At 41.3% G+C, this 14,145-nt stretch overlaps 2 protein-coding genes across 8 annotated transcripts; both read left to right on the top strand.

Moving 5' to 3' along the window:
* The first annotated feature begins 1,152 nt into the window (after positions 1-1,152).
* dnajb9a (DnaJ heat shock protein family (Hsp40) member B9a) lies at positions 1,153-3,477 on the top strand. Its single transcript, XM_079223524.1, has 2 exons — positions 1,153-1,378; positions 1,664-3,477. Exons 1-2 carry the CDS (start codon positions 1,162-1,164, stop codon positions 2,098-2,100), a joined length of 654 nt encoding a protein of 217 aa, XP_079079650.1. The 5' UTR covers positions 1,153-1,161; the 3' UTR covers positions 2,101-3,477.
* A 752-nt stretch (positions 3,478-4,229) lies between these two features.
* On the top strand, positions 4,230-14,143 carry dnm1l (dynamin 1-like; the record flags this gene model as incomplete). 7 transcript variants are annotated; one of them, XM_079223518.1, is made up of 20 exons in its annotated part: positions 4,230-4,331; positions 5,746-5,890; positions 6,580-6,609; positions 7,283-7,329; positions 7,785-7,856; positions 8,005-8,091; positions 8,204-8,366; positions 8,653-8,773; positions 9,433-9,564; positions 9,797-10,003; positions 10,140-10,260; positions 10,352-10,507; positions 10,677-10,766; positions 10,850-10,942; positions 11,302-11,355; positions 11,587-11,658; positions 12,473-12,646; positions 13,037-13,146; positions 13,262-13,421; positions 14,009-14,143. In XM_079223518.1, the coding sequence occupies 20 exons, from the start codon at positions 4,230-4,232 to the stop codon at positions 14,063-14,065; spliced, it is 2,193 nt and encodes a 730-aa protein (XP_079079644.1). In that variant the 3' UTR covers positions 14,066-14,143. The 7 variants fall into 7 exon arrangements, with proteins under 7 accessions (XP_079079644.1, XP_079079643.1, XP_079079645.1 ...); XM_079223517.1 differs by having other exon boundaries at positions 5,746-5,904; positions 6,588-6,609; XM_079223519.1 differs by having other exon boundaries at positions 5,746-5,904; positions 6,588-6,609; positions 11,587-11,660; positions 12,493-12,646.
* Between the last annotated feature and the right edge of the window lie 2 nt (positions 14,144-14,145).

Genomic DNA, 14,145 nt, shown 5'->3' with positions numbered 1-14,145 from the left:
TTAACACTAAAGTATCACAACGTAAGTTATGGCAACACACGATCAGTCGACCTGACACAAAATCCAGAATGACAAGCGACGCCAGTCAAATGAAAAACAATGACCACGTGACACTCGCTGTGCTCTGCAATTGGCTGGCTATCACTTGGCCCCTTAAATGGAGTGTGATGATTGGTTGAGGGAGTTCTTCACTGTATCAATGGGTTCAGTTTCTGAGAATACGCCGGAGTCCTCCCGGTAGGCCTTGAGGGAGGTGGAGTCAGGATCAAATATAAAAATGTGAGACCCCGCTCTTCTACGTATAACGCGGGATACGCGTAAAACCAAATGGAGCGCTACTCAGACCTTTTTGAAATGTGGTGACAAATGTGACAAAGTCATGTGGTGTTTATATATGCCCAAACTCTATAATACCACTGCATGTATAGTATAATGTTCAGACGTAGTCGGTAGTAGTTGCAGTTCGTAATACTATTCATTAAAAACAGTACTTAGTTGCTGTAAACACTCACCAACAGCATCAAGGTCACTTTCGGACAGTTGAGGGGGGCATTAGCTGCATTGGCCGACAGGGGGCAGACTAACCAGCTGATAACGAATCGTTACTCTGATTCAGTAAAGGATCGAAGAAGACATGGACGTGTTGTTCACACCATGATGCAGCTTCTGACCGCTGCCTCCCGATAACAACCACCGTGGGTAAAAACTGAACTCCATCATCATGTTGAGCGTCGAGTGGGAAAATGTTTAATTGGCAGAAAGCTAAACTGACTTGTGCACACCCTCTAAAAGGTGAGACGGTATAAATAAAAGGTGAAGAACGTTACCTGGTCAGTTACCTTCCTAGTAGCAACATCAGCTAACATTAGGAGTGACGTTTGATGGCTGTGGAACAGTCAAATATATCGTTAGGATTTGCTTTCATGAGATCGTTAATCTAATCTGGGAAGCATATTATTTGTTGTTGCTGAAGTTAATATGGTTAAGTCATCTAGCTACGATGATGAACGTAGCTATTAACCGAGTGCCCGAGTTGTTCTCCAGATGTGTCAACACTGATTATCTCTCCTTTTGCTTCATTTGCATGCAACACCTTTTACTTTAATTTACTGATAATAACTGGTAATTTTCTCTCTTTTAAATGCAGGGGACACCGGCGCCATGGCAAGCGCGCAGTCCGCCGTCACGTTTGCAGTGTGCATCCTCGTGATAGCAGAGCTGATACTCGCCAAGAAGGACTACTATGATATCCTGGGAGTGCCTAAAGATGCTACCGAGCGACAGATTAAAAAAGCTTTCCACAAGCTCGCAATGAAACAGCACCCCGATAAGAACAAGAGCCCGGACGCTGAAGTGAGGTTCAGAGAAATTGCTGAAGGTAGCGAAACTATTCTTTCTTTCTCACTTGGGTGTGAAATATGTAATTGTTTCCGGACACACTGGAATAACATTCTTATTTCTAGTGCAATGTTTTGTCCAGTGTGGAGGTGAGAGTATTGTTCAGCATGCCTCGATTTCAATTAAAGAATTCTGGAAGATGCATATATCTGAGCTTGCCCGTTACCAGATATTACACTTGTCATATCCTTAGTTAGGCCATTGTCACTAATTGTCACATGACTTTGTCTCGAGCCGTGACTGAATTGTGTCTTTCTTTTTGCAGCTTATGAAACGTTATCGGATGAAACCAAAAGAAGAGAATATGACCAGTATGGTGACACCTCTGCACACTTCCCTGGGGAGGCGCAAGGCAGACATCAACAGGCTGCCCACCAACCTTTCAGCTTCAACTTTAATGACATTTTCAAAGACTTTGACATCTCCAGCCAGAACAGACATGCACGTCACCAAAGACACTTTAATGAACACTCCAGTTCCCACAAGGAGCCCCACAGCAGACATAAGAGGCACGTGCAAGGAGGTTTCGGAGCAGGTGTCTTTGATGACATGTATGACGACATAGAGAGGATGTTTACCTTCGATAGACACACCAAACAGACTGACAACCGGTTTCACGGTGCACCAAAACAACACTGTAGAACAGTGACGCAGCGCAGAGGAAATATGGTAACCACTTACACAGATTGTACTGCATCTTAGGATGCAATGTAAAAATGACTTCTGGTTCAAGATTGCCTTAACGGCATACAATACTGTTGTATTGGGTAACAAGCCACTTGGTTCAAATGCTGTGAAATTTGAGCACTGACATTGATATCTGACATTCAGGCACAGAATGGTTTGAACAGTGACACTCCGTTTACTTAGCGTAGGTCTCAATTTAAATAATTGTTTTTTTCAAACTATTTCCTGTGCGTGCTTGTGGACTTGAACATGATTGTAGTAGTTTTCACTTGTTGTTGAAATAAGCTGATGGGGAGTATTTTTGTCAGTATTTTTTTAAGCACCTTCTGTCTTAGTGGAATTGTAGAGTTTGGAAAAATAAAACAACCACACTCAATGTGTCAGTTCACCACTAGTTTACTACTTCCATCCTGTTATTTTGGACAGTTTTGCCTTTCTTTTGTATAGGTTTTGCCATTGTGGTTCTCCAAACACAACTGCAGGCAGAAACAATAGCTGCCAGTGGAGTTTTGCTTATGGTTGTCAAATGGCGTGCAATGTCAACAGGAATCTGCAACCCTCCACGTGTTGGCTTGGTAAACTGTTCGTGCTACATTTTGTTGAAATATGTATGTACTCTACACCGCCAGTCATGTTTTTTTTAACAGTTACTGAAACATTTGTGGTTACATCTCATCAGTGTAATTGTAAATACTTCTGAAGTAGAGAAAAGGTATAAAGTAAACAGAGAAATGCTTGTGACTCCCTTTCAATTAACACAATTATGTGTGAAGCCCATAATGTTCTGTTTGTCTTGGTGTTTGTGTTGTTTTGTACACTTTTTAGGGGCAAAGGACATCTGGGTTTAGGCCATCTTTAATACAAAAAAGTCACAACCATTTCTCAATCACTCTTTTATTAATATTTTCTAGATGTAGAGAATTTAATCTGAATTTACTGTTACAATGCTTGAAATTTAACCAGAAAGTCTCAAATATAGGTATTTAAAAACTTTTGACTGGCATCTCATAAACTACAAAGAACCAGTGGACCAATTTAGCTGTAAGCTGACTACAGAATGTACTAAAGCTTTCATGATTTCTAATTGCATTAGTCACAAGGGTCATTGTTTATTGCATTTTTGTATTATCATTAAGTGTAAAAATACTGCGGTACTACAATGCTGAAATACTGTATGTATAAGAGCTTACAAACATCAATGTTTGATTTTCTGAATCTGGGGATTGTCTTCAGCGTTGACACGAAGATGAAACTCCAAGTACATACTGTTTTCCAGATCATCTATTACTTTGTACCTTTTACAGTGACATGCTCCTTTTACATTTTAGTGTGCAATATTTATTTCCTTAAATGATAGTGTTGTAAATATTCAATGGCACATTCAATTTCGTATAAAATGTGTTTGAGACATAAAAAAAAGAAACCAAATGATTTTCCTTCTCTTTACTTGTTATTTTTATGTTGTTTGTAAGAGTGAACATGTTACTTTAATTGTCATTCCATGTTTGGGGGATAAAACCACAATCTGGCATATTACATCTTTTCAGGAATATTCTTTTTGCATTATATAATGTTAGATTTAAGAACGACTCTGGTGATGCTATGGCGACAGACCACTACATACTATACCTTTTTATAAGATGATTGCTAATTCAGTCCTATAAACTGCAAAGTACCAATAACTGTTCATACTTTCATCAAAAAGAAATTTGACAAATTAATTTCCCAAAGTTAAGTTTAATTCATAAAATGCAGTCGAATTGGTTATTTCATAATGTATTCTCCTCACAAAAGAATGAATCACACATTTATAAATAGTTTGGTATGCACGTTAGCTACGGTCGCGTAGGAGAAAAAATAAATAATGAACTTTATGTTCATTGGTAGAACACGAGTATGACGTCACTCGGAGGAAATGTAGTTCTGTAGAAGTCAACCCCCTGATCACAGGAATGTCACGCGAGACTCCAGTGAACTACAACTCCCAATATCCCAATCTGAGCAACCGTAGTGCGCAGTTTGCCTGTAGGTCCCAAAGAGACGCCAGCAGCATTAGCCGAGAGACATTGAATGACTTTGTACCACTTCTGCGCCAGGGTGAAGAAAGTTGTCTGTTTGACAGGTCGGGATTCGTATCGGAGCTCATGGAGGCCCTCATACCTGTCATAAACAAACTGCAGGATGTATTCAACACGGTCGGCGCAGACATCATTCATTTGCCGCAGATAGCTGTTGTGGGAACTCAGGTGAGAACGTCACTTTGCTTTAAGGCTAGCGAGTTGGTTAGCCTGCGCCAACTTACTCTTCCGGCTCTTCCTGGTACGCAAAACGTAGTTTTTCTTTCAGTTTCATACAGGAGTACGAGACCAAACTGCGTAGACTGGCCTCACGTGAGCGGCTGCTTTTATATATCTAAGCTAACTTACTCAGTAGCTAAATTAGCATTAGCTAGGTACATGTGATCTCACTTATGAACTCAACGTAGCTAGCAATGTTTTTAGCTGACAGTTTGGGAACGAGCTCTTGTCCACATAGTCCTCAGAGCACTATCCTGAAAGTAAAATACAATTATGTATTTATTTAGGTAGACCATAAACCATTCACACTAGCTTCTCTTCTCAGTTTCCAGTTTATTAACGTCAGATAACGTGCACCTGGCTAAGACTAATGCTGGTGAAGTAAACTTGTAGCGTTTGTGAAGGTTACACTGTTCAGTTTTGTTGAGGGTTTTCATATATTATGACTGATACGTGGAATCCTTGTTAATATAGATGGGTTGAACAAAATATGACATTGAACAAAGTACAATTCAGCAGCACCGCAAACTACTACTACTAATGGCACTGGAGTTGAAGTGACACCTTTCTTCTCTCATACAGTTTCACTCTGTCCACCCAACTACCTGATGTACACATTCAAGCCTAATTGGTTTAAAGTGGCAGGTTTTTGTCTGACACAATTCCTTTCACTGGTCAGCTAATAGGATGTGGCTGTCTCAAACCTTTTGGCAGGCTTCTGATGGTGTTACAGTGAGACGAGGCCAGCCATAGGATGGTTTAAGGGCCTGATTTGTTATGTGTGTCCTTTCCATGGCTCCACAAAGGCCCAGATCTGCAAAGACCTTCAGTTAAGGACAGCTGCAACTGAGACCCTATGCCAAGTATTGGTTATCCCTGGCAGATCTATTAATAGGCCTACGTAGTACCTATGCCAGTCAAAAAGAAATTAGGATTTATCCTACAGTAATTACATTCGTAGCCTTCACCTCCTACTGTGATAATCAGTACCAGTCAACTAAAGCGGAGTCTGCGAGCCAAGGGATCTAAGTGAGGTATTTCAGTTAAGCAGATCTCATTTCTCGACCGGACCTGCAAATAAACCAGAAATGTCTTCATAGTCGCACCCAGTGCTTGTGTTAATGGACACTGTGTAGTTGAAGCTGCCACAAGGTTTTGTGAGTGACATTCAGCCAACTTCGCCCCAATACTCCTCGGCCATCTGAAAAGTAATACTCCCTTAGCAAGAACTTTTTGGGGGCCAATAACTAAATTAGACCTTCTAGTCTAAATACAGTCAAAACTGATTTCTCTCTTCAACGTCATTCATACTTCAGTCTCTCCCACTAATGTTTTTATATGATGATGATGTTATTGTCTACAGAGCAGTGGGAAGAGTTCGGTTTTAGAGAGCCTGGTTGGCAGGGACATCCTACCACGCGGCACTGGCATCGTCACACGCCGACCTCTTATCCTCCAGCTAGTGCACATCGATTCAGAGGACAGCAGGAAAACCAGTGAAGAGAATGGTAACGTCACCTCTGTATCTGTGGAGTTGTTTCATATTTGTCTTTTTCTGCAAACTGAGTGACTATACTGAGTGGGACATTACAGACAAGCTGTGTAAAGTTGACTGGTGTTTCTAATTGGCCCAAACCCTTGTTTGACATTTCTGTATTGCAGTGTCTTGTCACTCATCAGCCAAATATACACCAATGTCAGGAAATGCTGCATTAGGCAGACTAGTTTGTGGACTTCTTCTACCACAATAAGTTTTGTCAAGTGAATGTATGGGCATGTTGCAGTTGGAGCATTAATTCAGACAGGAAGCTGTCAAGGGTAATTTAAATTGAGCACTCAGACGAAGCTTCACTTTAACTGGCCTAGCCCTAGAGCATCAGTTTATAAGATGTAAATGTAATCGAGATCTTTAACGGACACTTTATCCAATGTCAGGAGACTTCTCTGCTACGGTGCTGTAGTAATTAAACTGTGGAAGATTTTTATATTTTGAAAGGAATAGCAGTTTAAATAAACACTGATCCCATCGGTCTCTCAGTGAAAAGAACAGGGGGGAAATGTGACAAGATCCTGCATTTATTCGATACAGTCCTCTGAGAACGGCCTCAGAGTGACTCTGTATTGCTGCAGTTTAATCCAGGAGCTGCAGATAGCCAGGCTAACTCTTTTGTCTCCTGTCATCCCTCTTGAACCACAGAATCCAAGAAAAATGGACGCCTTTACAGAGGTCTCCTTTTCCTTGTTCTTTGCCTTATTGTGTTTGTATAGTACATAACCTCCCAAGTCTCTCCTGCCCATTCTGCCCCATCTTGCCTTGCATTTGTGTATCTTTCTTTACAAAGCTGCCAAACCATTTGGCTTCACTTTATTCAGTTCAAGCCGTCCCCTCAAATTAGGATGGTCTTTGTCAGTTAAGTTAGACGAATACAATTTGCAGATTTCTGTCAAATATAGATTTTTGTGCTTCGTTTTACATTTTCCAAGTCCACCTATGATGTTCTGAATGCCAACTTCCTCTAAGCTGACGAACAGATTCCACCTAATGTAATGCTGTTTCCTTCTTTTTGTTGCAATGTTGATTATTGCAGCTCATATAATTGCTTTGTTTTTTAAAGACTTCTCTAGGTTCTTGCTTCCCCAAATTCACATGCTTTTTTGTTTTTGCTTCAGGCTTTTATTTGCTTCCATCAGTTTTGTGTGAAAACCACTGTCTTTTTTTAACTCTTCCTCCGTGGAGTTTTGCTGTGGGGAGTTGTTTTCCATCCCATGTTTGCCAAAAGATAAATCATCCCATGAGACATAGCCTTAGTAATAATAGTAACACTGATCTCAAGGCCACATCAACAAATCTGTCACACCAGCAACTGAAACATCTCTCCTCATCTTTTTTATTCCTGCAGGCATCGACGGAGAGGAATGGGGCAAATTTCTTCACACCAAAAACAAGGTAGAGTTGCCACACTAATGTCCTCACACTCTTTGTCTGCCAGAAAACAATATTATCTGCATATAGACAAATCTGAATATTCAATGAACTGTCTGGGTCAGCATTCTGTATTGATTCACTAACATTTATGGATTAGCAACATAAAGACATTCTGTGGTTTTGTGATACGTTTAAAACGGCAACATCAGTAGCTAAAGCTGTTTGTGTGGCCCATGAGTAAATGTCCTCAAAAGTTGAATTGGGTCTCTTTACCTTTCACCGTTCATTGTGTTCGAACAAAGACGCCCTACTGATGATGTGCTGTGAGCCTCATGACACAAAACAGGAAGTCTCTTTGAAAACCAATCCTGTCATGTCTGTTTTTTTGTTTCTCTGTGTTGTTATTGTTGTTTAGAATATCAAAAACTACTTGTTTATTGAAGTCTTTATCTTTAATGGTTAAATTGCTCTTCCAGACCTACACAGACTTCGAGGAGATCAGGCAAGAAATTGAAGCGGAAACTGAAAGAATTTCCGGCAATAACAAGGTATGTTTATTACGCCATTAAGAGGGAACATTAAAACACGAAATTATAACAATGGATGATTTATAAATATCAGCATCAACCTGAGACTTTGACTCAACCTCTGACGCAATATCAGCCTGTTAAGAGTGACCACATTGTTTTTCTCCAGGGTGTAAGTGAGGAGCCCATTCACCTAAAAATCTTCTCACCACACGTTGTGAACCTCACATTGGTGGATCTGCCTGGCCTTACAAAGGTGAGACCGGTTTCCCTTTTTCCTCTCCATGGCCAAACCGGACTAATCGATGAACTCAAGATGATCCTGCAGATGAATGTCAAATCAAATGTGTGTGTCTTTGTTGAAACAGTTGCCGGTGGGAGACCAGCCCAAAGACATAGAGATCCAGATCAAAGAATTGATCTTCAAGTACATCTCCAACCCCAACTCCATTATCCTGGCTGTGACTGCTGCTAATACAGACATGGCAACCTCAGAGGCCCTTAAAGTAGCCCGTGAGGTTGACCCTGATGGTAAATGGCTTTCTTGTTGATTTATTCTTCACTTTCCTCTGTTGCTCTTCTTGACCTTTCTTCAATGTTTCCCTGTTAAAGGGATTTGGGGGAGTTTATCCTTATCAGGACAGAGGGTTTTGTATGCTGTACAGATTCTAAAGCCCCTTGAGGTTGTATTTGTGAAATTGGGCTATATAAAGAAAATAGACTTAACTTCCATACTTTTATTGTCAAGTGCTCTTTGCATTTCCTGCCTCAATGGTGGTGTTTTGTTGGCTGGTGTTAATTCTGTTTTTGTCTTCAGGCAGGAGGACGCTGGCAGTGGTGACCAAGCTGGATCTGATGGATGCTGGCACAGATGCCATGGATGTATTGATGGGCAGGGTCATTCCTGTCAAACTGGGCATTATTGGAGTCGTTAACAGGTAAGACTGCACATGTGTGCCTAGTAAGGAGGGAAGGAAGGAAGGAACTAACTAACTGTATAGGCCATGTTGTGGAAAAGTGTTTTATTGCTTTACCACAAAATTGTAAAAAAAACACAAAGCTAAGGATACATATCAAAGACACAGTACCAACAAACATAATTCAATTGGATGAATTCAGTACACAGCTTGCATAAAGGTAAGAAAGAGCTGGGAAGGATCACTAATAATCTGGAAAGCCTCACTCTTTATAATGCATTTAATTCCTATTTCCTTTTTTTGCATCTGGGCCTTCCCTGCTATTTAACTAACTATATTTTAATTTTCCTATCGATTTCAATGTATTCCTAGCATTCAGACTTTCATGGTAAATGGAAAGTAACAAAAAGCAAACAGGGAAATTGATGATAACTCTTGATGTTAGGAAATGCAATGCTGTCCACCAGATTCCTAAACGTCATTGCCTTGAATATCGTCTTGATCGGAGAGTTTGTGTCCATAATGCTCAACTATAGTCACATGGGTGGCGTGTCGAAGACCAACTCGTGTGTGTGTGTGTGTGTGTGTGTGTGTGTGTGTGTGTGTGTGTGTGTGTGTGTGTGTGTGTGTGTGTGTGTGTGTGTGTGTGTGTGTGTGTGTGTGTGTGTGTATTTTCTTAGGAGTCAGTTGGATATCAATCAGAAGAAGTTGGTGGCAGATGCCGCCCGTGATGAATACGCCTTCCTTCAAAAGAGGTATCCCTCGCTTGCAAACAGAAATGGAACCAAATATCTGGCCAGAACATTGAACAGGTATGGAGTTGGAATTCATCTATTACTTTGTTTAAAAAATATATATATATATATATTTGTTATATAAAAATGTTTGAGTCCCCTATTGACCTTGCACGTTTGAAGGTTACTCGCTGTGGAGCTTATGACTTCTAAATCTTTCATTCTGATGCCGTGCTGTTGTAGTCAATAACGAATCTCCCTCCTAATTTTCAAATCGGAGCAAAAACTGATTTCTTTATTCTTATCATAGGTTACTCATGCACCACATCAGAGACTGTCTTCCTGAGCTGAAGACGAGGATCAACGTGCTGGCAGCTCAGTACCAGTCGTTACTCAACAGTTATGGCGAGCCCGTCGAGGACAAGAGCTCCACGTTTCTGCAGCTCATCACCAAGTTTGCTGCAGAGTACTGCCACACCATCGAGGGCACGGCCAAGTACATCGAGACAACTGAACTGTAAGTTGCACAACTCATAATTGAATTTCCTTCCATACACCACTAAGGGGTGCTAGCATCAAGTTCTCAAGTTCAATTTCTGCCTTTTTTAATGTTGTTCCTGTATCTTTAATGTCGTTTCGTGTCCGTTTTCCAGATGTGGTGGAGCGAGAATCTGTTATATTTTTCATGAAACGTTTGGTCGCACATTGGAGTCAGTAGATCCTCTGGGTAATCTGACAACCATCGATGTGCTCACAGCAATCAGAAATGCGACGGTGGGTTTCTGCTTCCTGTTTAAATTGTAATCTGTGTTTTTTTTATAAATGGCCCATTTTTGAAGACTTATAGCGTCATTGTATTTCACAGGGCCCGAGGCCTGCTTTATTCGTGCCTGAGGTTTCATTTGAGTTGCTAGTAAAGCGGCAGGTGAAGCGCCTGGAGGAGCCCAGTCTACGCTGCGTGGAGCTGGTTCACGAGGAGATGCAGAGGATTATCCAGCACTGCAGCAACTACAGCACACAGGTGAGAAACACATTTTCACATTTACACATCAAAAACCAAAGCACAGGGGCTGTAAATCTACTGAAGTGGAATCCCTTGTTTTCACACTCTGGACTAACAGCAGCACTGTTCTAGTAGCCTATTAAATGTAAATAAACACTAATTATGATGATGTTGTTTATTTCTGCAGGAGTTACTGAGGTTTCCAAAGCTCCATGATGCCATAGTGGAAGTGGTCACCTCGTTACTCAGAAAGAGACTCCCAGTCACCAATGAAATGGTCAGGATCCGCTCACACTGAATACCACTTTAAGGAAAGTTTATGGGCATCCTCTTGCTGATTCATCAATCTTTTTTTAACAGGTTCACAACCTGGTTGCCATTGAGCTGGCTTATATCAACACCAAGCATCCAGACTTTGCCGATGCCTGTGGCATCATGAACAACAACATAGAGGTAAGACAGCGCTGCACTTCTTTGAATTGGAAGCTAACTTCACATAATGCATCTATTAAATGGTCCGTTTTGTAATCCTTAAAGCGTTAATAATCAACATGTTTGTCATAACAATGTATCGAATTGTTAGAGGGGTCGCTCGTTGTGATAAACCAACAGAATTCTCAGCTGAGGCTGTTGATCCCTTCGGCTTCACTGAGCTTTGTAGCGACTTTCAGCTCATTGTTTAGCGGCCACGCCTGCAACTGTTTTGATTCACTCTCGCCACTCCCATTGAGCTTTATTTTTGAGACATGATCAGTTTCTATATTCCTTCTTTAGAGATTTGATAGTCGTATTTCTTACTTGCTCATTTATAGGAGCAGAGACGCAACAGAATGAGAGACCTGCCCTCTGCTGTGCCCAGAGACAAGGTACAGTCAGTCTCCATGATTTACTTTTTTCTGTTTCTTGTCACTGGCTTAAACAGATATTTTTTTGCCACGATTACACCTAAAGATTCAGTCCAGGTTCACTGAAGAATTAACTTAAAAATTATTCCGTATTAAATCTAAAACAGTTATTCTCTCCACGTTATGTAAAGTTCCTTCACACCTCTCTGCCTGTAGCGCCACTTTTTTCTTCTTGATGTTGTCTTTCTCTAGTCCCTTAAAGGCCCAGGTGGTCAGTCTCTCTCTCCCACTGAGCCCCTTGCCCTCGAGGGCGAGGCCACCAAGGTGTGACCCGTTCGCTCACTGCCTGCCCACATTTAACCTCTGCCACCTCCCCATGCCCCTGCTGTCATCTTTATTTCCTTATTTACACCATGCTCAGATCCCATTTGAAAGTAAACCTGATCTGAATGACCATTGACCTTCACTCTGTAACTACGTGTATCTAACCCATTTTGCAGCATGCTGATTGTTCTAATATACTAATATAATATTTCTTATTAAAATATAGTCATCATTTGGCATGAGCTGTTTTAATGTGGAATTAAGAAACACTTTATTAGCCTTGGTAAGAGTGGGCGATATGGAAAAACATATTATACTTGTACAATGGCATGACAATCTTTTAGAGGGAAAAACATCATTGTAAGGTAAAATAACCAAAAGTCTCCCTCTGGCTAATCTGAGAACAAATTGATGACCAAAAATCCTGTAAATCCAATATTTACTTATTGAGTTTCAATATTTCCTTCTACTATTGAGGAAACAACTCTTATATCATGGTATATATTTCCATATCATCCAATCAAAACCTGGGTTATGTCAGTGTTACTTTTCTGTCGTACTAAATTAAAAGAATGAACAATGCTCTTGACGAACTTCTTTGCAGTGAAATCAAAGAAGGCCTGTGGCATGCTACTAGCTGAAACTGTTCTGAAAGTTAACATTTCTTTTTCCTGTCCTTTAATTCCTTTATATATATATATATATATATATATATATATATATTAAAAAAAATGCAGACGCATGATGCTCTTCCAGCCCTTCTAAATGCCGCGGCACTTGCTGGATTTATCACATAAATCTCTCCTCCCTGTAGACGGCAGGTGGCTCTCATAGCGGCAGCGCTGGCGAGCAGACAGACGGCGGGACGGGGAACTGGAGGGGCATGTTGAAGAAGGGGGATGACGGATCAGTTGGGGACCGAGCCATGCTCCAGCACCCACTCCCTGCAAGCCCACATAGGGGCCATGCGGTCAACCTGCTCGATGTGGTGGGTGCTCTGCATTTGTAGTCATTGTAATAGCTTCAAAACATGGCATTGTTGATTTCCTCCATTTTAACGCATGTGCATTTTCTGTGTTGTAGTTTAAGCTTAAGTTATTGCTCTCCAGTAATATATCATATGGAGAGCAACGAGACTTCAGGGAAAGTTTCTGGGGCTCCCCTCACGTTGTGTACTGTCGTAGGCAAACACACCTTGAACTGTAAAACCAACCTATTCACCTGCGCCATTGCACTGAATTGTTTTATTCGCAGTTTCTGTTTGTTTGCTTTTTCCTTGTCATGTTCCCCTAAATGCATTATTAAAGTCTCGTTTAGTAATCCTTTTTGGAGTAAAAAGTCATGTTTTTACGTATTCTTAATACTCTTTCATTGCCAGCCTGTACCAGTGTCCAGAAGGTTGTCTGCTCGAGAGCAGAGGGACTGTGAGGTCATCGAGAGACTCATCAAGTCCTACTTCCTTATTGTACGGAAAAACATCCAGGACAGGTACTTGTGTTATCAGCGTCACTCTTTTTTTAATTTGAAATTTTGAACTTTGCATTATTGTGCCACTTGTATGTGCTGTACTGTCTTTTCACCCTCTGTTGTTGTTTGGCCTCAGTGTACCGAAGGCGGTGATGCACTTCCTGGTGAACCATGTGAAGGACTCCCTGCAGAGTGAGCTAGTGGGTCAGTTATATAAGGCGGGCCTGCTGGACGACCTGCTGACGGAGTCCGAGGACATGGCTCAGAGACGCAACGAGGCTGCTGACATGCTCAAGGTAACACATTCGTCAAAACAAGATCCTGGATCAATCGTATGCTCACTTCTCGTCACCTTTTTTTTAAGCATGAAAAATTGGTTTCCTAACAATAGTCAAGTGCCCATATACACATTGTATGTGTTTTCTTGCGGGGATTGTTCCCCCTGCCATAAAAAAATAAATATGAATATGATTTCAATGTAAGTGATTGGGGAGGATTTGTAAATGTATTTTTAGTACAAAACCCCCCATTTAGTTTTTCCTTGTTGAGCTGCTGCAAATGGACGTCACTGCACTGCCCAGAATGTATACTTTGCCACATGGCTGGTTGCAAACGAAGGGTAAATTGTACTCTGCTGCAAAACTTCCTGGCCGTGTTTGCGCTGTAATGTCATGAGCGCACTATTCTTTGTGAATCGGGCCTTGAGACGGGGAAGAAAGCAGTTTGCAAGTGCTGCACAATCCATGGTGCCCTCAAAGGCTGCAATCATTCTATTTTTAAATTCACCTGCCAGTGTAAGAACTAGTTGATGTAGAAAGCGTGGCCCCAAAAGGCATCAGCTGAGGGTTTTGGAATAATAGCTTCTTTTTTTCTTTCTGTCCAGGCGTTGCAGAAAGCCAGCCAGGTGATCGCAGAGATCAGAGAAACCCATCTGTGGTGAGGGCGGCCTCGCTTCAGCAGGCTCCGTTCATCCCTCGTGGACTATCCAAAAGTTCCTGCTGGGACTCCCAGATCCTCAGA

This window comes from Taurulus bubalis, assembly GCF_910589615.1.
Source record: "Taurulus bubalis genome assembly, chromosome: 9".
Taxonomy (NCBI): Eukaryota; Metazoa; Chordata; class Actinopteri; order Perciformes; family Cottidae; genus Taurulus; species Taurulus bubalis.
Note: the sequence above shows the minus strand (reverse complement) of the source record. Positions and strands in the feature narration are given on the sequence as shown.